Source organism: Rhamphochromis sp. 'chilingali' (assembly GCF_963969265.1).
Source record: "Rhamphochromis sp. 'chilingali' genome assembly, chromosome: 8".
In the NCBI taxonomy this organism is placed as follows: domain Eukaryota; kingdom Metazoa; phylum Chordata; class Actinopteri; order Cichliformes; family Cichlidae; genus Rhamphochromis; species Rhamphochromis sp. 'chilingali'.
Genome location: NC_137935.1, coordinates 20,561,561 through 20,585,033, shown reverse-complemented (window position 1 = coordinate 20,585,033; position 23,473 = coordinate 20,561,561). Strand labels below are relative to the sequence as shown.

At 42.3% G+C, this 23,473-nt stretch overlaps 1 protein-coding gene across 1 annotated transcript in view; it reads right to left on the bottom strand.

Moving 5' to 3' along the window:
• Positions 1-21,098, bottom strand: part of LOC308401624 (cGMP-inhibited 3',5'-cyclic phosphodiesterase 3A-like) — a 71,267-nt gene extending 50,169 nt beyond the window's left edge. The window contains exon 1 of the mRNA XM_080889906.1: positions 19,771-21,098. Within this exon, the coding sequence (XP_080746032.1) occupies positions 19,771-20,676 (906 nt within the window). The 5' untranslated portion in view covers positions 20,677-21,098. The remainder of the gene's footprint in view (positions 1-19,770) is intronic.
• Between the last annotated feature and the right edge of the window lie 2,375 nt (positions 21,099-23,473).

The window sequence follows — 23,473 nt, the reverse complement described above, 5'->3', positions numbered from 1 at the left end:
TCAAAATCACTTTTTAATAGTTCAAGTGTAACTGAAATGCTTGGATAGTGCTTTTATCTGCAAGTATTTTATTTTTTATTTTATTGATTTTAGATTTCCCTTAGAGCAGAGCACTATTCAACAAAAGCTTGTGCAAGTTACAGGTTTACTCCAACCACAGCCGGTAGCAGAACGCTGGTTTAAGTTGACCATATCATATCAAATGTATTTGTTTAGCACATTTAAAGACCAAAGTACACCAAAGTGCTTTCCAGTAAAACCATGATACAGATAAAATCACAATATAAAATATAAACTACAGATATAAAATTGTTACATAATATAAATGCAGAGCCAGATGAAAATCCCACTAGTTAACCTCGAATGGGAGGTAATGGCAAGTACGTTTTTAGACATGATTTAAAAGATTGAATAGAATGTGATGCCCAAATGTCTAGAGGAAGATTATTCCATAATTTGGGTGTGGCAATGGCAAAGGCACAGTCTCCTCTGGTCTTCAGCTGAGACCTAGGTTGCACTAAGAGCAGTTGACCGGATGATCTTAGTGCTCTCTTAGGGCTATACAGACAGAGGAGATCAGCTAAGTAATCAGGTGCCATATTATTTAGGATTTTATAAGTAAACAATAAGATTTTAAAATGTTTGAGAGCAGAATCAGGACTTATCATATCATCAGCTCCTATTGGAAAGAAAGCCTCATTGGACAAGATACTGGCCATCACAAGAGCAAACTACACTTCATACAGCAGGTTTTAGATCTCACCCAGGGTCAACACACCTGAATCAAATGATTAGTTCATTAACAGGCTTCTGGAGAACTTCAAGACATGTTGAGGAGGTAATTTAGCCATTTAAATCAGCTGTCTTGGATCAAGGACACATCTAAAACCTGCAGGACACCGGCCCTCGTGTACTGGAGTTCGACACCTGTGTCATACAGGGTAGTGTGCATGCTGCAACTGAACTTTAAGAATAAAAAACAGAGAGTGCCTTTTTGATGACAAGTTCTTTACCGTTACTCTGAAGAGGGCAGCTTATGTCAGAGATAATAACATAAAACAGGGGTCGGCAACCTTTTTGATGATGAGTGCCGTCTAAAATTTCCTCAGAAGTCAATGTGCCATATGATTGCATTAGCAATAAATTTAATAACACTCTACATGAACAGTTACACAATATATATAAAACAACTTTACAGAATTATATTTGTTCACAGATGTTGGCAGTTGTCAGCGAATAATTATCCGCTATCTTGAAACAAAAGAAAGACACTTTTTATCCATAAGAGCAAATGAACTGTACAACAGAAAATGCAAATGCTTTTTATGGTATCCTCACAACAATGAAAACAAACACTGTTGCGACAGTGATGTACAGTCTTGTTGGTATATGTATGATTTCTATACGTTTTACATCAGATAAAAACTTTGTTCGCAAGATTCAGATAATTATTTAATAAAAGCTAGATATTTTAAATGAGAATAAGAAATAAAAATATTTCTTTGTGCCCCCCTTTCCCTGTTAATGCCCTAGCTGGCCCCCCTGGCAAAACTTTCCTAGACCCGCACCTGCACAGTTACCAGCTGTCAGCTGCTTAAAAAAGGATCCTGGTGTTATTTGTCTCTCAGAAACAGTTCATAACTTCAACTCATTCATGTCACCTAAAAGGTAAACCTGTTTCTCCATCACCTGTTCAGCTCTGATGATTCAGTAAGGACATCTCCTGGTTTCATCTTCATGTTTCCCTCTCCCCACATATCCAAACCGATATCATAACCAGCAGCTTTACAGCTGTGGCTCCAGCAAACATCAGCTGATACTAGAAATCAATATTAAATAAATTCTAACAACAGCTGATCAAGCTTAAACATGCTGCTGTTGTTTTTCTGCTGGTTTCCTCTTTCTGGCGCAAAGTGGAAGATAAACAAGAGAGACGATCAGCTGATTATTGATCAGTTTCATGATTGAAGTAACAACAGGAGAGGCAGGGGGAGAGAATGAGAGAAGAAGAGGCAGCTGTGCAGCGTAAAGACGCAGAATAAATCCAGCTTTGTGTCTTTTTCATTGTAGCTGAAGTCCGAGACAAACTGTTCCTTTTCAGCTCAATACGGAACTCGTAATATTTTCTCTGAATACGAGATGATTCCGTTTTATACAGGACGGTTGGCAACTCTACTAAATAACCTTATGAATACAATAAAGTTCACTATCAGTAACATCATAGCACCCACCCAGCAGTATAGAAACTCCGTCATGCTAGCTCACGCAGTACGAGTTATTGTAACTGACTGTAAAAAATCAGCACAACAAAAAATAAACTCCACCTAAACTTGGTTTATATCTGACCCAGAGAGACTGCAGGTCATAACTTCTTATCTGAAGTTCAGTTCACCTGACACTCGGACCGGCAGCCGCCTCGGGTCTCTCCTCCTCCTGCCTTCCCTCATCCACCTTCTGGCCTCTGTGGAAGCTCCGCCATAGCCACCACCAAACAACTGAGTTATTTTTAAACATCGGCCAGCATCTGGCCAATCCACCACCTCTCATTGTTTATATCGTTACAAAAGACGAAACAACAAACAAACAAAGAAACAAACAAACAAAAATCATCGACCCATAAAAACAAAAAATCACATCGGTCCACCGGACAAATGCCGGGTATGCCCGATGGCCAGTCCAGCTATGGTCGTGCCATCAGTTAACCCTTCGCGTGCCAGCTGTGGCACGCGTGCCCAGGGTTGCCGACCCGTGACATAAAATATAAGATCATCAGATTGCCGACTGCCTGCATCTGAAGGCACACACAAAATTGTAGATATTGTATAAGATTGGCTGGCTCTGTTACGTTGCATGAAACTGCATTTCTAAACAGTGATTTTAGCATGTAGTTTGATGTATGACACATCAACATAGAGAGTGTGCTCTGGATTCAGTGTCTCCACCTCCCCTTTAAAAATCGTGACTACTCCCTATACCCTATTCTGACAGTGTATAGTCACTGTTCCCAACCTCTTGTGATACTGAAGAGGCATGCTACTGAACAAGGGCCAAAAATAGCCAGAACCCTTTAGCATCTAAAGACACAGCTCATCCAAAACCTGTCACTTAACCACCGATGAGCTCCTAACTCCTCTGGTAGAAATATGTGTAAAGCTTTCCTTGAGAATTCAAACTTTAACTACTCCACAGAAGACATGGCAATGCTTGAATATCATGTTCATCGTGGCCAAAAACCGCCAAGTATGGAATTCCTCCTAATCACCTATCAATATATGTCTTCAACGTTGCCCACATGAGTGCTGAAGTACCCCAATGGTAAAATCTCTACTAGTCCTTAGACAATTTCCTTTCCAGGATCTGACCTAAATTCTCCAAGAACTCCAAATACACTTAACTGCTGTTCATAGGTACACCGATACTTAGAGCCTTCCTCTCATTTCCCCTTTATGTTCTCAGGGGAAAACGCCAACTCAGCAGAATTCAGTGAGGGATTTTTGAGAATTCCCAGAGTGGCCTATTGCTATAAGCAACTACTGTATGGAAAAGGATATTCCAAGGCATCTCTAAAATTTCGATTCCAGAACCAAGCATGTATGTGGAGGCAACCTCAATATATATTAATTTAACTTCAGTTTGTTTATATATATCCAGATTGGGTATATGGTTAACATACCATATACCAAATCTGTGACGCCCTGTGTTGGCAGATCATCTTCTGCTGCCAATTCTGTACAGATTTAAAACAGAAAACAACAACAAAGAGCAAGAGGTCAGAGTCGAACCAGACCACACAGCTCTAGATTTACAACGTGTCTGGCCTCTGTTTTGATACACGGGGATGATTGTGAACTGTCAGAAGGCCAGAATCTGAGGTAAGACACAAGCAAAACCTCACACGTGCGCTCACACATACACATACAGACACACGTAAGCAATGTCTTACATAACACAGTGAGTGATGGCAGCTGAGGACACAATAATACTGCCTTTGGCATTTGTCCTGTGAAAGTTGGACACAGAGGAAATCGGGTGAGTGGGAGAGAAAACAGAGGGACAGATTTTTAAAAAAGCAATTGAAAGTGAAAGAAAGAGAGAAGATGGGGCAGAAAAGGGGTGAACAAAGACAAGATTTAAAAAAAAAAGAAAGAAACAAGAAAATATTTGTTTGTTTGTTTCGCTACTACTGCCCATGGCCAGAGGCACAATACCCCAAGGGAAAATGTGGCTTTATGTTAATATTGCAGCCCAGTCAAAGCCACCCTTATCACCACCGGCATCAACTTCCGGAAAGAAACTGTAATGGGGTGCAAGGGAAAGAAATAATAACAACAGGAGCAAAACAAGAGTAAACATGAGAGCAGCTTTCCAATGCTGGGAATAGCTTCTGGACATAAAATTAAATAAATGAATGATCATGCTGAGTATGCCTCTAAACTTGTATAGTAGGAGAGAGAGCTAATGACTGTCATGTAGCAATGAGATGTAAAGAAAGCTAATTGCAACTGCAGCATTGAAAGGTGGGAGAGTGTAACAATGCAATTGAATAATGTAGTGCTATCTACTCTCGCTGAAGTTAAATGTGTGACAGTAACAGAATTGGTGTATAGGTTTAAGCAGGGGTTAAACTGGGCTAGGAGTTATCTAATAGGCAGGTTAATACATTATACTGCGTGTCCCTGTGGTGCGTTCATGGCGCGCATGTCAAAACTGTGTTCTCGTTACTTTTGCATCAATCTAACACTACTGAGGAGGACTGAGCATAAATGGACTAATGTCTTCAGGTAAATTTCAAATGCAACTGTTCAAACAGCTCCACAAAAATCACCAGATACAAATGCTTTCTCTGCTACTTGGCATATTATTGTGTCTTTGCAGCTAAATATACAGTTCGTCTATTTCCCGGGGAGGGAAAGAGTTATGTTTGACACTGTGGTGAAGTAATGCACTATGCTTGACTGGTACAGAGCAGGCTGTGGTGTGAGGTTACATCAAGGGTAGCAGCCATCAATTTAAATTTAAGGTAAGTATGCTGATTAGATTCTCTCACCAATTTCGACCTTTCATAACAGCTGTATAGTGTCTAGAGGTTGAAAATCAGGTTAACATGAAATCTCATATCATGTTGAATTCAATTTGCTAAATCCACAAAGAGCAGAGCATCTTAGAGCAGCAGCATCACGGGCCAGCTCATCACAACCTGTATAGAAATTAAACTCTAATGGAGCTTACAATGCACATTATTATGTGACTTATTTCTAAGTGATTCTTTTCCACATGTTGCAGCCCTACACCCAATTTTTAAGCTCCTCCACCTGCCAAATCCCACTTTAACCCCTGGGTTTAGGTGGGTCTTCTTGCCGCCTCTGTGGGAATAATAGGTGAGAGAGAAAGAATCTCAATTTCTTTTTCCAATTTTTTGGTTTTTTTTTAAAAAAAAAAAAAACAACAACAACAGCTTTTTATTAGCCTTTTAAACTGTTTCATGTGTAACATAATTAGTGAGCCAATGACATGTGTTAGCTTAAGGGTGTAGCTGTTCTTTGTAAAATAAGATCAAAAAATAAATAAATACACTACTACTACTGTTGATAATAATATTAACACAGTCATTGAAAGAAACGTTGGTCTATAACACAGATGTAACCAGACTACCAGACTGTTAACTAGGGAATCATGGACCATCAATGCAACCGTTTCCTTAAATTCTCATCTAACTTAGGAGTTCGGGCTGAGTGCTGAGGATAACTAGTAAGATGATATGATTGTGATCGTGTGCTGATATCAGAGGCATGAGTGACGACAGCATGATATAGTAAAAAGAGAAAAAAAAATTCAGTCAAATCTGAGAAATGGAGTTGCAGAATCTTTTTTTTTTGTTTGTTTCCCAACTTTCAGCATCGATATCGTGGCATTTATCCCAATTTCAATAGCAAAGGTACAATGAATGTATGACGCAGAGAAGCAGAAACAAACATTCCTGCCTTGGATATTTTATTTATTTATTTATAGTTTTGCTTTTTGTTTTTTAATGATCATGAATTGGGGAAATCATCAAAAAGTGTATTTTGGTTAAACATTAAGAGGCTTGTCATATATATTTGGTCAAAACAAGTCATAGCATAATTGGTTTAGCTTAAATTTCCATGTACGTAAACTTTTTTTTAATCAAAATAGTCATTTCTACCTAACTATAAATGACTATTTTTCTCACAGAAATTACTAAAATGTAAGTAATGTGATGTAGTTCAGCTGTCTATTGTGTAGGACTGCAACGATTCATCGATGATGGCACAGTCTGTTTGCACACCACGAAGAAGCAAAGAGGCGGAGCCTCAGGTTGAGGGAAAGAAAACGTGTTTCTAACGTCCAAAACAGCAGCGATGTTCCTGTAATCACCATTAAAACCTTCACTGGTAGAAAGCGAGCGGGAATCCTTCACCAAAGCACCTAATCAACAAACTCCGACATGAAGAAAAGCGAACAATCCACCGCTGTTTGTTTTACACAGCGTAAAATCTGCAGTAAGTCTCCAGATGTATTAAAATAAGCAGATGATCTGATAACTTTGTTTGATACCAGACTAGTTAAATTATAGAGCTTGCTGAAGGTTGAAGGCAGCCGTCCTATTTTATATGGAAGTTTACCTGCAGCAAGCAGGGGTGAGTCTAAAGGGGGGCATGGGGTGTACTAGACCACATGTATTTCAAGGCTTTCATAGCATTTTTCCAGACTGAAACAATATAACATATAGTATTAATTAAATTGCATTTATATTTAAAAATATAAAAAGAAAAGATTTTTTTCATAATTGTTTCTAAAGTTTGGACACTGAATCATTGTTAATTAGTTAGTGTCTACATCATCATAATGTCTGTTTTCAGCAGCACAAAAACTTGCCTCCTAACGTCAGAAAGCCTTCCAAGAAAAGTAAAGTAAAGATATGCCTTAGTTTAGACTGCATATATATATATATCTATATATATATATAAATATATCTATATATACACACATATACACACACACACACACATATATATATATATATATATATATATATATATATATATATATATATATATATATATATATATATAAAACACCCAGCACGCCCCTGCGGGCGGTTTATCCTTCAAGCTCGGGTCCTCTACCAGAGGCCTGGGAGCTTGAGGGTCCTGCGCAGTATCTTAGCTGTTCCCAGGACTGCGCTCTTCTGGACAGAGATCTCCGATGTTGTTCCCGGGATCTGCTGGAGCCACTCGCCTAGCTTGGGAGTCACCGCACCTAGTGCTCCGATTACCACGGGGACCACCGTTACCTTCACCCTCCACATCCTCTCGAGCTCTTCTCTGAGCCCTTGGTATTTCTCCAGCTTCTCATGTTCCTTCTTCCTGATATTGCTGTCATTCGGAACCGCTACATCGATCACTACGGCCGTCTTCTTCTGTTTGTCTACCACCACTATGTCCGGTTGGTTAGCCACCACCATTTTGTCCGTCTGTATCTGGAAGTCCCACAGGATCTTAGCTCGGTCATTCTCCACCACCCTTGGGGGCATCTCCCATTTTGACCTCGGGACTTCCAGGTTATACTCGGCACAGATGTTCCTGTACACTATGCCGGCCACTTGGTTATGGCGTTCCATGTATGCCTTGCCTGCTAGCATCTTGCACCCTGCTGTTATGTGCTGGATTGTCTCTGGGGCATCTTTACACAGCCTGTACCTGGGGTCTTGCCTGGTGTGATAGACCCCAGCCTCTATGGATCTTGTACTCAGAGCTTGTTCTTGTGCTGCCATGATTAGTGCCTCTGTGCTGTCTTTCAGTCCAGCTTTGTCCAGCCACTGGTAGGATTTCTGGATATCAGCCACCTCCTCTATCTGCCGGTGGTACATACCGTGCAGGGGCCTGTCCTTCCATGATGGTTCCTCGTTTCCCTCCTCTTTCTTGGGTTTCTGCTGCCTGAGGTATTCACTGAGCACTCGGTCAGTTGGGGCCATCTTCCCAATGTATTCTTGGATGTTCCTTGTCTCATCCTGGACTGTGGTGCTGACACTCACCAGTCCCCGGCCCCCTTCCTTCCGCTTAGCGTACAGCCTCAGGGTGCTGGACTTGGGGTGAAACCCTCCATGCATGGTAAGGAGCTTTCTTGTCTTTATGTCAGTGGCTTCTATCTCCTCCTTTGGCCAGCCTATTACCCCAGCAGGGTACCTGATCACGGGCAGGGCGTACGTGTTGATGGCCCGGATCTTGTTCTTACCATTCAGCTGACTCCTCAGGACTTGCCTGACCCTCTGCAGGTACTTGGTGGTTGCAGCCTTTCTAGCGGCCTCTTCATGGTTCCCATTTGCCTGCGGGATCCCCAGGTACTTGTAACTGTCCTCTATGTCTGCAATGTTGCCTTCTGCAATGATGCATCACCACCTGGTATGGCAACAGCACCGCCTACAACTGCAAAGCTCTCCAGCGAGTAGTGCGGTGCTCTGAACGGATAATTGGAGGTGAGCTTCCCTCCCTCCAAGACATCTACAGGAAGCGCTGCCTGAGGAAAGCGGGGAGGATCATCAAGGACTCCAGTCACCCCAGCCATAAACTGTTCAGACTGCTTCCATCAGGAAGGAGGTTCTGCAGCATCCGGTCCCGTACCAGCAGACTGAGAGACAGCTTTTTCCATCAGGCCATCAGACTGCTGAACACGTCATAGACACCTCAGCTTCACTACTGGAACTTCAACATTATGCACTCCACACTGTATATAAATGCCACTTGTTTTGCACATATTCAACTCTGTATATTTTATATATTTTATTATTATTATTATTATTATTTATTTATTTTTTTTATTATTATTTTTTTTTTACTATTTAATTTGTAAAAATGTATACACACACACACACACACACACACACACACACACACACACACACACACACAGGAAAATATTTAGTATACACATCCAGAAATGCATACACTATTATATATTGTACATATATTTATTAGTTTCAGGTTGGCCATTCTTGTATTTTGCTCGTTTGTGTTGTTGTGTTTGCACATCTCTGTTGCTTGTGGGGCTCGCACACAAGAATTTCACTCGCATGTGCTGTGCCAGTGTGCCTGCACATGTGATGTGACAATAAAAGTGATTTGATTTGATTTGATTTGATTCTGGTAGTTCAATCCCCTCAGTTCTGACTACCTTCCCTCTCTTTGATACCATCCGACTACACTTCTCCAGTCCGAACGACATTCCAATGTCATTGCTGTATAGCCTGGTAGTGTGGATCAGTGAATCGATGTCTCGTTCACTCTTGGCATACAGCTTGATGTCATCCATGTACAGGAGGTGGCTGACAACTGCTCCGTTCCGTAGTCGGTATCCGTAGCCAGTCTTGTTAATGATCTCACTGAGGGGGTTCAGGCCTATGCAGAACAGCAGTGGGGACAGAGCATCTCCTTGGTAGATCCCGCACTTGATGGTGACTTGTGCTATGGGCTTGGAGTCGGCCTCTAATGTTGTACGCCACATCCCCATTGAGTTCCTGATGAAGGCTCTTAGGGTCCCATTGATCTTGTACAATTCTAGGCATTCCAGTATCCAGCTGTGGGGCATTGAGTCATAGGCCTTCTTGTAATCAATCCAGGCAGTGCACAGGTTGGTCAGTCTGGTCTTGCAGTCTCGGCTGATTGTTCTGTCTACCAGTAGCTGGTGTTTTGCACCTCTGGTATTCTTGCCAATTCCTTTCTGTGTCCCGCTCATGTATTGACCCATGTGCCTGTTCATCTTAGCCGATATGATGCCTGACAGGAGCTTCCATGTAGTACTGAGGCAGGTTATTGGTCGGTAGTTGGAGGGGACCGCTCCCTTCTTGGGGTCCTTGGGGATCAGGACCGTCCGGCCTTCAGTTAGCCATTCCGGGTGTCTCTCGTTAACTAGCAGCTGGTTCATTTGTGCTGCCAGACGCTCGTGGAGTGCAGTCAGCTTCTTCAGCCAGTAGGCGTGAACCATGTCGGGCCCTGGTGCTGTCCAACTCTTCATACTGGAGACCCTTTCTTGGATATCTGCCACTGTGATGGTTACTGGACCCTGTTCAGGGAGGTCGCTGTGGTCTGCCCTCAGATCCTCTAGCCACTGAGCATTGCCGTTATGGGTTGCATCCTTCTCCCATATGCTCTTCCAGTATTGCTCCGTCTCCAGCCTTGGTGGTGCTGTTCTCTTATTGTTCCCTTGCCACTGAGAGTACACCTTTGCTGGTTCTGTGGAGAACAGCTGGTTTATTCTCCTGCCTTCTATTTCTCTGGTGTACCTCCTCAAGCGGCTGGCCAAGGCTGTGAGTCTTTGCTTGGCAGTTTCCAAGGCCTCAGGTATGGACAGCTTGCTGTATTTCTTAGGCACCTTATTTGTCGCACCTTTCTGCAACTCCGTTAGTTGGCTAACCTCCCTCCGTGCTACTTTGATCTTGCCCTCTAGCCTCCTTCTCCATGGAGGGTACTGCCCCTTGTCGCTGTTCAACTTGTGGCCAAGCATCTCACTGATCACTGCTGCCGTATTGTAGATCAGCTTGTTAGTGTCGGTAATTGTGGTTGTAGGTATTGCCCGTAGTGCTGCATTAACATCATCTAGCAGACCTTCTGAGGGTACTTCACGTAATCTTGGTAACCGGCTACGGGGGATCCAGGTTCCAAGCTTGGCCGTGATCCTATTTTTCAGGTCAGTTCCTCTCGCACTCAACGATCCTTCTCCTATCGCACTTGGGGCTATGTACCCAATCTCGGGTGGGGGTGATGATATCGCCCCCCTGACCTGGCGTCCTGACTCCTCCTTGCCATAGCATTTGTGTTGTACCTCGTCAATCTCTAGCTGTGAGAGCAGTCCCTTCTTTCGAATGTTGGAACACTGAGCTACTAGTTGTTTCGCCGTCATTGTGGATGTTGGGTATCGAAGAATCCATAGGTCCCTCATCCTATTCATGTAGCCCCTTCCACCGGGGTTACTTGCGTAGTAGCATTCCAACAACGCCCTGTTTTCGTCTCTTGCCCACCGATGCCTTCTTGTTCCAGTAGCCCACTTTTCGTCAGGGTGCCCTGGTTCCTCAACACCTGACGCGGACCTTGTTGATCCGGGCGACGTCCGAGCCGGCATGCCTTCATATTTATCTGTCTCGCTCATGTCTGCGGTAGGCTTGCTTAGCATAGGGGGTCTAGCCTTAGGACCCTTACTGGATACAGACGCCCCAGGCAGGAATCGAACTTGCGATCCTCTGTTCCAAAGGCATGTAGTCTAACCACTACGCTATCCAGCTGCTATTATATATATATATATATATATAATAGGGGTGCAACGATATTCGTATCGATATTGAACCGTTCGATACAGTGCTTTCGGTTCGGTACGCATATGTATCGAACAATACAAAATTTGTAATTTATTTTATCAACTTTCCTTCTGACGATGCTGTCTGTGTTGAGCGCTCAGTGAATCTGCGTTCAACTACTCCGCCTAGGCTCGACAGTGCAGCCTAGGCGGAGTAGTCGAATGCAGATTCACTGAGCGTTCAACACAGACAGCATCGTCAGAAGGAAGAGCGCAGGGCAAGCTAGTGAGACAGAAGTTAAGCTCCCCTTGCAACATGGCCCTCCCCCACCCTCATTCAGATCTGGCGTTTGGAATTATTTTGGTTTTCATGTGACGTATGACCCTGAAGGTAAGCGCGTCATGGACTAAAGTAAAACAGTATGTTGGATGTGCCATGCAATGCTCAATTACATGGGTGGGAACTAGTGTGTTAACGAGCAGTTAGCTCGTTAACGTGTTGGCCGTCTAGCCCCATGCACGGGGCGATCGGCGTAGCTCGTTAACGGAGATTTGCCGTGTTGTGGCGTTAAGGTCATTTCAACGAGATTAACCTGAAAGCACTAGTGGGAACACAACGAATATGACTGCACATTTACACCGACATCATCCTAGTGCAAAGACAAAAACAACAAGCATGCTACTAACTTTAGCCGAGTCATTTAGACAGCTGTTAGCACATGATTCTCCTTATATGTTTAATATGCTGCTGAGAATATAGCCCAGAAGAAGCGGATAGTATAGCTTTTATTTTGGAAAGAGACATTTCTCTGTAATAAACTCTCTTTTCCAAAGATGAGTGATTCCTCGATCAGATAAAGGGCTCGCAATATCGCTAGCCCGACGTCCCAGGGCTAGCGATTTTTTTCAGTCGGGCTACCAAAATCTATCTCTGCCCTGCCCGTCGGGCTATCATAGGACGGAAAAATATATGTCAATGCTTTTGCATTCTTTCAGAAATGTAGCTGGGTAATTATGTCATTGGCATCGGTGAGCCACTGTCAATATGTGACATATTGCAATCGCGTTTGAATTTGCGCTTGTTTTTTTGCTTTCACTTTGCAATCGCGCGAACTGTGTATAGAGAGCGACAGCACTGATCTGTGAGTGATGATAATTTGTGGGGTTAGGGTTAGGGTTAAAAAAGAAGGGGGAAAAAGGACTCATTACAAACTAAAATAAACCCATGAGTTATTTTAAACATCAGAAGCAAAATATCATGGTAGTCTCTCATGCATTGTTTCATGTCCACTTCCCCATCATTATAATAACTTCAGACCCATTTCTGAAAGAGCAGGTATGCCAGAGTATCTCTCTTCAAAGCACTTTAGCAGTCAGTGATGCTCTTCTGTCAAAACAGAATACAGCAGGTAAAGACAGCTTTGCATTCTTATGCCTAGATGAAACCTGCCGCGTGTGTCTGCAGCGTGTATGTGTGCGTGAGCGAGACGTGTATGTGTGCATTATGAGGGATAATGGAAGGGAAAAACACTCCCAGATGCATGTGATGCAATTATATCCTTGATTATCTGATTGGGTAATCCACAGACAGGCTGGAGGCGTCCAAGATAAACACAGTGTTGGCAGACTGTTGACCAAGCATAAACCACGACGAAGGACACGCATACAGTCTTACGCAGACACACACACCTGTATTTGAACATGCACTCAACAACATATAGATATTGTGAATACTATTTAAATAATATTCTATTTAAACATTTAAATACTTTAAATGATGAAACATATTTTCCCATAATTTTTTTAGCTAAAATAAAAAAGCTAACAATTTAAATACATACAACAATAATTAGACTGACTTTAGCCGTTAAGATGTTAATGGTCCAGTTTTAATATGTAAATGCATTTTTTTGCAGGAAATGTTGCCACTGAAAAATAGTTGTTGTTTTTTTTTCATCAAAACTTTAGAAATATTTTTTACATCACTTTGCAAGCTCAAGAATCACCCTGAACCCACAGTATATTTTTAACAGGTTTTGGAGATGCCAGGATGATCTGATGCCGGTTGTTGAAAAGGTAAATCCCTCGTATTTCCTGATAATTCTGAAAACATTAAGGAGAAGGGCATTCTTTAAGCTAGTTGGGTCACCAGTACTCCAACACTGCTTGTGCTGCTGTGTAGCTCCCAGGTACGTCAGTAGGTGTTAACTAAGTCTGTAAACCCAGGGCACAGCAATGAAAGAGATGCACACATGCCAGCAATTCCTGCATAAATACAGTTTTAAAAATGTACCTCTGCTTATGTCCTCGCTGATCCAAACTGCCCATGCTCTGCGTCCACAGAGTAAAGGGAAAGCTGAACAACAAAGAACACTTAAATGTGTGATGTGTGAGGTGGCGTGTTGGGTTTTTCGTGAAGGCTTAAACTGACAAATGTCATGAAAGTAAAGTGTGTAAGAGTGTTTACTGTAGGGGAAGAGAGAAGCAGACATACCTGCAGACAGATGTATGGACAGGTCTAGAGTCTGCTTGTCAATGTTGCCCCCTGCCCAGGCCAACCACCCTCCCCTCACCCCTCCTCACCTCTCACCAAACATATTTTGGAGCTAAAACACACCATTGAATCGAGTAACAAGGCAATCCTTGTCCAGCGCCACCAAACCTCATCTGGACAGCCAGCAGGGAACCCACTGTATGTGCGTGTGTGTGTAAGCGCGTGTACAGTATACAGAAATGACCAGAAAAGGTTAAAATTATTTGCTGTTGCTTTTAAAGAGCAAGCTGCGGAGGCCACTCTATTGCACACACTTTCTTTTGCTCTTGCTCTTTTCCCCCTGCCCTGTGTTCTCTCTCCCTCTCTCTGGAGGCATGTGGCACTGGGCCATCTTCACCTTACATATGCACAAACACATTAAAAACACATACGCAATAACTGCCAGGCAAACTATAAGCAGTCAGTACGAACTTGCCTCAGCTGTGTGTGAGTCCATGTGAGCGTTCAGAGCAAAGGTGTGTTTAGAACAGAAGCAAAGAGGTTGAACACGAGGATCAGATAGTTGTCCTTTTACAATCAACACTTAAGCGGAGCTTGGCAGAGAATCTCCTCTCACTCCCACGTTTTGCCTCGCTGTAAACTGCAAATCTTTCAACACTCCTCTTATACCCCACATTAACTCCAGCTACCCCCCACCCCCAGCTTTTTAAAGCTCTTTGTCACGCACACACACGCACGCACGCACGCACACATATTCACCCATGTCTCGGTGCTACCCATGGATAGATACACCCTGTCCTGATTCAACTCTTTCAATCACTTTTCTTCAGGAAGTCTGTTTTCACTGTTTTATCACTATGACTACCTTCCCTGTTTTTCAGTGTGTCTTTTTAATAGTAAAGGAGTATATATGTTTATAACTGAAATGTAGTGATATATAAACAGTAATATCTAATCAAGACTGTTAAGTTTCCTGCTCACACTTTTTCACTTTATGCACAAATATAACCTTTTGGGGTTTTTTTCTTTGAGGTACTTAAATTACTGCTGTTTAAATGTTACTATAATCTAGTAGAAAACACTGTAGAGCTGCTCAGGTATAGCAAAAAAATTTTTTTTTTTTATGTATAGATATAGTAATGTGTGAAAGTCTTGAGCCAGCCCTCATTATTTTATAGTTTGCATGCACTGAGTCAGACATTTCTGTAAAATTTAAAGTGGTCTCGAGCAATAGTTCTCCAGGAGATTGACTTCCTTTTCACTCATTTTCAGTCCAACATGGTCAGTACCTGATTATGTTGAGAGGATTTCATGAAGCCACTTAACCTCAATTTCAATAAATTTGAAATTGGAACTGAGAATCCCTCCAAATTATGGAGATAGAAACATATGGTCAGATTTTCCAGTACCATCTGGGAAGTATTGGAATGGCAATAGCTTAATTTTTCAGCATGACAATAATTCCAAACATACTGTCAGTGCAGTAAAACCATACCTGGATAGAAAAGACACAGTGGAATATTATCAGTCCTGCACTGGCATCCCCAGAGACCTCAACATTACTGAAGCAGTGTAGGATGACTGACAGAAGACAGAACAAAAAGGCAGTCACCATCCAAAGAAGAGCTTTAAATGTCCTTCAAGACGCCTGGAGAATTATTCCTGAAGATCACTTAAAGAAATTACAAGAAACCGTGCCTAAGAGATTTCAGGCTGTCCTGAAGAATAAAGGTGGTCATACCAAATTTTAGAATTTTAAACTCTTTTTACCTCATACACTGTATTTCTATGTATTTTTGCACAATGTTCAATAAACTGCCGCACCTTTTTCCCATTTTCCTAACAAAGAATAAAGAAATGGAGAGTGGCCCAAGACTTTTCCACAGTGCTATATGTTTTCATAATCTTTTCATCTACTATACACAGCACAGTAAGTCCAACATTTTTTCAGGTGTACTGTGAGATAAATCAATGACATACACAACCTTGCACAGCCTTATTATCTAATGGCCCAGGCTGATTGGAGAATTGCAACTCTCAGGTCATGCAGGCCTAAAGACCGATCAATGTTGCCCTGATAACTGCCAGTCCTTAGAGAAATACATGCATTCCCCGACGGCTTAGCTTGCTGGTCCCACAGAGGGCGCTGCACTAAAAACCTCCTTGTGATTTCTTTGGAGACCAGCAGATTAGCACGGCCACCTTCAGTTTTCATGGAAGACTCCAATTCGTCTGTAAACACTCACTAACTTATCATAGAGCACCAGTGAGATGCAACCCGGAAACAGCATCCGTTCCCCTTCAAAGTAAAAGTTGCAACTTTTGAAACATGTTGGTTTTGGTGGTAAGGCACAAATTCTACACTGAAGGTGAAGCTTCTCTGTTTCCAGTTTGCAGTAAATATACATATAGGAAAATGAACACACGTGAAAATGGCAGGGAAGCTCAGCTAACCATATTAAACAGCTACACTGACATCAGGGAATTGTCTAATTATTATGGAAGTGGCTATTTCTATAAATACAGTTGCTGTTTACAGGTGACATCTGCAACAACAATAAATAACAAAACATGAGGTATACTCAAACCAACAAGCCCACAACTCGTGTTTTTTATAGCGTCTCAGTTTGTATACGGTTTATTTGTCCTAATAACAAGGTTCACTGAACCATAATCCTATTATATTTGCACTGCAAAGCTTTAACACAGTTTCTGATATTGTACAGTCATCTGTGCTTTTACTGGCAATTATTGAGAAGATAAAAACTTGCTGTATTATCTATGCATTTTAAATGATTTTAAAAACTCTCCATCATTATCCTATAAAAGAAAAAATACTGTATGTTAAGACTGGATGCCATTCAGAGTAAGAGCGCTCTGGCGACTGGAGCTGGTTGTGTCTCCCTGGAAATGTATGTGCGTCAGTGAGAGAATGTGGGCCTTCCCTCAAATAGATTTCAGAGCACATGTTTCTGCTTTAGAATCTGTCTCTCTCCCGCCTTTCCCCTCCTGTTTGACACAGATACTTTATATGGTGAAGAGATTATGAAAATGATTTGAGCAAGAGAGCAACCTTAATCGTGATATAAAGTAGTGAAATTAGCCTTGGGTGAAACAATGTGCAAATATTTCAGTAAACCCATATTGCTGCTATGCAACTGAAAAAGCAAACACCGCCATAAAAAAATAAATAAAATAAATGTAAATATTACGCTGCTTATCGACATACTTATGGTTGTTGTCATGTTGCACACAGCAAGTGTTTGTCAGCTGCATGCAACCCAACAAACAAAATACTATTCCCCAAAATCCCCCATCCCACTGAGACCCTGGCTAAAAGACAAACAACTCCTGTCAAAACACAAGGCCTCTGTGTGGAGCTGATCCAGAAGGATCATAATGGATGTTAAAATCATCAAATATTATAAACTCCTTTGTATGGACAGCAGAAACCAACAGGCTTTAACGTAGTGGTGCATCAGCAGGAGAATTAATCCCATTCACTTTAGAGAAAAAAAAATACTGAAATAAAGCCATGGAGCTGAGCCAATGCTATTTCCCAGCTTCCTGTTCAGCAGAGTGCCTGTCTTGCCTCTGGCTTGGCAGGCTGCACCAGCCTGCTTCATAAATACTGCACAACCAACGCTTGATGAAAACGCCCGCTTCTCTCAGGTACAACTGCACTCTGGAGAGCTTCATTTTCTACAGTATGGATAAACTGTGAGCATCTGTGTCAAAGAGAGGCTCTGAGATAAAGGCCGCAACCTCAAAAATGTGCTTGATTTTTAATATAACCTCATTTTGCTTCTGGAAATTTACCTATGTAATGTGTGTGGCTAAAACAAAAACCAGTGCTAACCCCAGGTGGCCCTCCGGTGACCTGGTGGAAGTTTAAGAGGTTTAAGAGCAATCCAATTGCTTTGAATTTCTTTCTCTTTTTGTGGCGTACATCTGTGTCCGTGCGTCGGTCCTACAGATTACACCCAGTGGGAAAAGGTTAAAAGAGGACGCGCTGTCCTCAGCATCTGGTCAGTTAAAAAAATTTTCATTGTTTTTTTTTTTAACTCTCAGAATTCAATTTGTCACTATTCCTGTTCCAAACATGGTGACCAGAATGGGTAATGGAGCTCTTCTAATAGTACAGATAGTCCACTAACTCACTGTTCCCTAGATACCAATTAGCAGTGAACATCCCAGCATCACGAGTCAGACAGCTGATGTGGGAACAGCTTGACGTGAGAGAATGAAACTTGTGTGTTGGGACAATGTGGGTGAGTCCAGATTAGTAAACTGTGAAAGGTGTATTCCCTTTGCTATTTTGGGGCACTTGGTGGCTCACCATCACCCACACTGAGTTCATCTCAGGTAAACACAAATTTTAGGCTTCTGTGAGACAAAATGTATCTATGGCAATTCAGTCTAACATGGATATATAGCTAATTATAATAATGTTTTATAATGCAAAAGTCAGGAAGGAAACGTTCTTTTTAACAGGGCATTAATGAATGTTTTGATTCTCCTTAAAAACATCAAACAGTCTCAGTAAAATCACAGAAAACAGCACCTGTATATTTTTCTCCAGAAAGCAATATGAGGTACGCTCCCTCTTCCACAGGACAAATATAAATAATAGAAAGCTACAAAGTGTGTACAAAGTACCAACGTTTTTGTGTGGACGTACAGAAAGCACCATCATCCACTGTGATTACACCATAAACCAAGCCATTTAACTGCTACTGTTAAGCTTTTCTTTCTCTGCCATGTTTCCTTTCTCTCTCTATTCTCAAAATCTACAAATGAGATCAGGGTAAAGTTGAAGAAAAAGAGCAGCGTAATCAGGATTATGCTGCTTCTGTAGCTAAGCCATACACGGGTGACTGTGACACAAGCTCACCCACTCGGGATGATCACCGAATCCCCACTGTGAAAACACCAGCATGCCTCCCTATTACTATGCACCATGTGGTGACACTTTCAGTTGAAAATGAGTGGCTTCATATAACATTCATTTTATCTCAGCTTGCCGGTGTAGGACATAAGAACCAAAAAGAAGGAGGGGGGCAAAGACGGGCGAAGAACATTCAAACAAGGTAGCATCCATGAGTGTGAAGGGATGGATGTTTGGAGGTTGGAGCACTGTTCTAAGAAGAAGGCACCATCTGTGATATATTAAAAACTTAACATTACTTAACATGTATTTTTTAAGTCACATTAAGTTTTAATCACATTAAGTCACATTATTTTGTATGTATGTTTTATTTAAATTTCCCGGTTTTAATATATATATATATATATATATATATATATATATATATATATATATATATATATATATATATATATATATATATATATATATATATATAATCACAAGCTGTGAGCCATTATTCACAATCCCTTATGCTGCCATAAAGATAATATGTGTAAAAAGTCTGACACGGCACCACGGGCCTGCAAGCTGGAGAAGCAGAGGCTTGCAAAAATATTTACATGTGACTTCACACCTATGCACGCGAATACAGACACACACACACAGGCACGCGGTAACTTGGCGTGATAAATACACCATCCATTTCCTTATCAGCAGCCCCAAACAGAGCACAGCACAACTATGATGACCAAATGAACAACGTCAGAGTAGGCTCAAGGTAAACATCGGTGTTTAAAGGGATGTACAGGATCGTGAAATTCAAAAGACCAAAGCACCAAAATACTACATTAACAAGCATCTTGGGAAAACACAGATGTGGCCCTGCATGGAGCAAACAGGTCATCAAAACAAGTGTTATTATAGTGTCTTCGGCCTATTCCGTTTTGGCCCAATGTTTAAAAAAAATGCATGTAAAGCTCTCACACATGCCATCAGAGAAAGAGGGGGACTCGAAAGCATTACATGCCAGTGGTTGAAAGTTCCTAAGCAAATCAGTAACAAAACAGCCAGTAAGGTCCGGTCCAAAGTTACATCTTACCTGGTCCCGCGGAATGCAAGGCAGCGAAGTCCTGCGGTGGGACTTGCTGTTGCTCTGACTGTGAGCCATCATTTCCGAGGCCGCTATGGAGCTGGACCTCCGTCTCCTTTTGAAGACAGGGATGTCCTCCTCCTTCGCCTCGGTCACAGAGCCACAGCACCCCGTCCCGCTGGTCCCTGAGGCCGGCAAGAGCCGGTCAGCATACCTCGCAAGCAAAACCCCCAGCAGCCCCAGCAGGTAGGCCAGGTAGGGTCTCCAACTGGCCCGGACTCGACTCAGGGAGACAAGTGAGACGGTCCTGATGACGCTAATGAAGACGAGGATGGACACTCCCTGACCCAGCCGGACGACCAGCAGAGCCCCGCTGCCTAGGCAGCCGAGGACTACCAGGGTTGCGGAGAAGGACAGCAGCTGCTCCTCGGCGCCGCACAGGAGGGAATGCGCCGCGGCTTCGCCCAAGTGGCACACCGCTAACAGAAACAGCGCGGTGCGGATGAGTACTCCGCAGCGAATCAGATACAGCCCTACCCAGAAGAAGGCACATACGAGTGTAAAAGCGGGGGAGACGCAGTAACACACGCTCAAAAGCAGCTCGACAGCGCAGCCCGCCGCGAAATGAAGACGAGGGTCGGAGCCGCTGCTATTTCCGTTGGTCCTGCTGCCTGCATCCCAGTCGACCAATCTGAGCAGCAGAGCGAGAGTAACGGAGATGGAGGCAACGCAGACCGCAGACGACACTCCTCGGCAAGTCCATGTCACGGCGAGTCTGAGCCACGACGACTGGCACCCTGCGTCCTGGAACAGCGGGGTGACACATGTCTTCACGTAGCCGTTGCGCTCCAACGCCGCCCGGGGATATTTTTCAGGAGCGCTCCTTGATGAACCTCCGTCTGCCTCCAAGGCCATCGTTATCAGTCAAGCGGCATAAAAGAGATAGATTTAGTCCCTGTGTGGGTGTTTTAGTTTGCACATACCACCAAGAACTCTTTATTTTATTGTATTTCTGTGCACCAAAACTCAGGACCACCCCAACTCTAAAGTTTGCATATTATTTAAAAAGCGCAAAACTGAGAGGTCTACACAACTTTTCATTTAGTTTGGTGCTTCAGGACGTCCCTGTTATATTTGTTCCACTATTGGGTTGACTGTGTTAGTCAAGCAGTGAACCAAAAAAAGAAAGAAAAAAAGGCAACCCCTGGCGTTTCACACATCTAGGCCACTACCCCAACTCCTCTACATGTTTTTTCTCTCTCCTTTCCCTCAACCTCTCCTCGTCTCTCTCTCTCTCCCCTCCCACTAGAAATTATCCCCCCTTTTTCCTTTTTTTTTTTTTTGCCGCTCCGGTGATTCCTCCATCACGTTTTGGCTCTTCCCCTCCTCCGTGTGTTTCTGCTGTTCATTCTGCAGGCTGCGGTCTCGCCCTGGATGTGACTCAGTTCGCAGTGGATGGATGCCATGTTTATACGAAGATTTCCTGGCTTGTTCGGGAAGATGGAGCGGGTCATTACGAGAATTGACTATAACAATCCTGTTATACATTTTAGAAGTCCTGTGCACTGTAAATATGACAGAACACCAAAACGTGGATGCCGTGCTATGCACACTGGTACCATGCAGCTTTAAACAATATCATTCATCAAGCTTTCAATCTTTCATGACTTAATTATTTATTTACCTTCGCTTTCATTGCTGTGCGCACTGTGTACCTCTAAAAACACGCAGTGAAATGAAAAGCACAGTCCAAAAAAAAGAGAAAATGCTTTCCTCTGTTAGTAATCTTGCGACCCATGTTTTTTTTTTCTTTTTTTTTTTCCGGATTAAAATCCTAAATCACATCATCCTGTGCCTCCTGTGTGGCAGACCGGGACAGGGCAAGTTAGCGGCCTTCACCTGTTTGGCCTACATTTTGTGAGAGGATTTAGAAGGAGACTGCATCTGCATAATGCTATTGTAATTCTCACATATCTTTCTGTAAAAATACTACAACAACAACACTGGCAAACTGGGGTTCTTTAAGATGTAAAGCAGTACAGATGTTACCGAAAGACAAAGAAGTCATAAGCAGACAATTAATAAACTGGGTGCAGTTTGTTTTGTGTGTAAATGCATCAGGAAAATATGAGGCCTATCCTTCCCCACATTGGTAGTTTGTGCTGTAACTTTGGTACGTTATTTCCACTGACACTGGTGTTACACAACATGGGTCGGTGCAATCAGTCAAGTGCAATCAGGGTATAAATCTTGGGTTTTAGTCATCCTATCGCAGTGTGCTGGGAAAATTTTGCCAGCACAAATTGTTCATCGGTATTTAAGCTGGTTAGTATGTCAGAACAAGAGATTAGATTGTTAAGTTTGACTCCGGCTGTTTATTCTGGTTGATTGTGTTCCACAGCGGCCGTCAGCATTACAGCTAAACTGAACTGGTCAAAGGAAATCACCACGTACACTCATTTTGTTTAACACGCACTAGTCTCCAACTCGCAACCATGTCAAAGAAAACGAATAAAAACTGAGATGTGTTCCTGTACAGGGTACAGTATGCTGGCCCCTGCAGGGGACACACAATAAATCACATTTGGCAAAGGTAGCCATGATAATAACATTCCTCGTCCTTTCCTCTTGGAAACATTGTCCAGACACCCTTCTCCAGGTATACTGAGGAAGTGTAGTAACGATGTCATCTATTACTGGTAAGTGTTGGAGGACAACTGGATGTGAGCATATGGTTTGGTTTTATTGAGTTATCTGTAGCATGGTCGGTTAATCAAACTCATGCATCCTGATATATATTTATACTGTCATTCATGTAACCGAAATATTCCACCCAGCGGTCTGACCTGTTTGGGTGGAAACAAAATGCCAAGAGTCCAAGAGACTTGATTTTGGTAACACAACTCAACTAACATACAAAAAATAAATCCGCACACATTTACCAAGTACATCTTACACTAAAAATGCCTCAAAAAGTCATTTTGACACAATTTAAGTATCAAAACTGTTTTTTCACCCTGTTCACATGGAAATACAGGGAGTGCAGAATTATTAGGCAAGTTGTATTTTTGAGGAATAATTTTATTATTGAACAACAACCATGTTCTCAATGAACCCAAAAAACTCATTAATATCAAAGCTGAATGTTTTTGGAAGTAGTTTTTAGTTTATTTTTAGTTTTAGCTATTTTAGGGGGATATCTGTGTGTGCAGGTGACTATTACTGTGCATAATTATTAGGCAACTTAACAAAAAACAAATATATACCCATTTCAATTATTTATTTTTACCAGTGACACCAATATAACATCTCCACATTCACAAATATACATTTCTGACATTCAAAAACAAAACAAAAACAAATCAGCGACCAATATAGCCACCTTTCTTTGCAAGGACACTCAAAAGCCTGCCATCCATGGACTCTGTCAGTGTTTTGATCTGTTCACCATCAACATTGCGTGCAGCAGCAACCACAGCCTCCCAGACACTGTTCAGAGAGGTGTACTGTTTTCCCTCCTTGTAAATCTCACATTTGATGATGGACCACAGGTTCTCAATGGGGTTCAGATCAGGTGAACAAGGAGGCCATGTCATTAGTTTTTCTTCTTTTATACCCTTTCTTGCCAGCCACGCTGTGGAGTACTTGGATGCATGTGATGGAGCATTGTCCTGCATGAAAATCATGTTTTTCGTGAAGGATGCAGACTTCT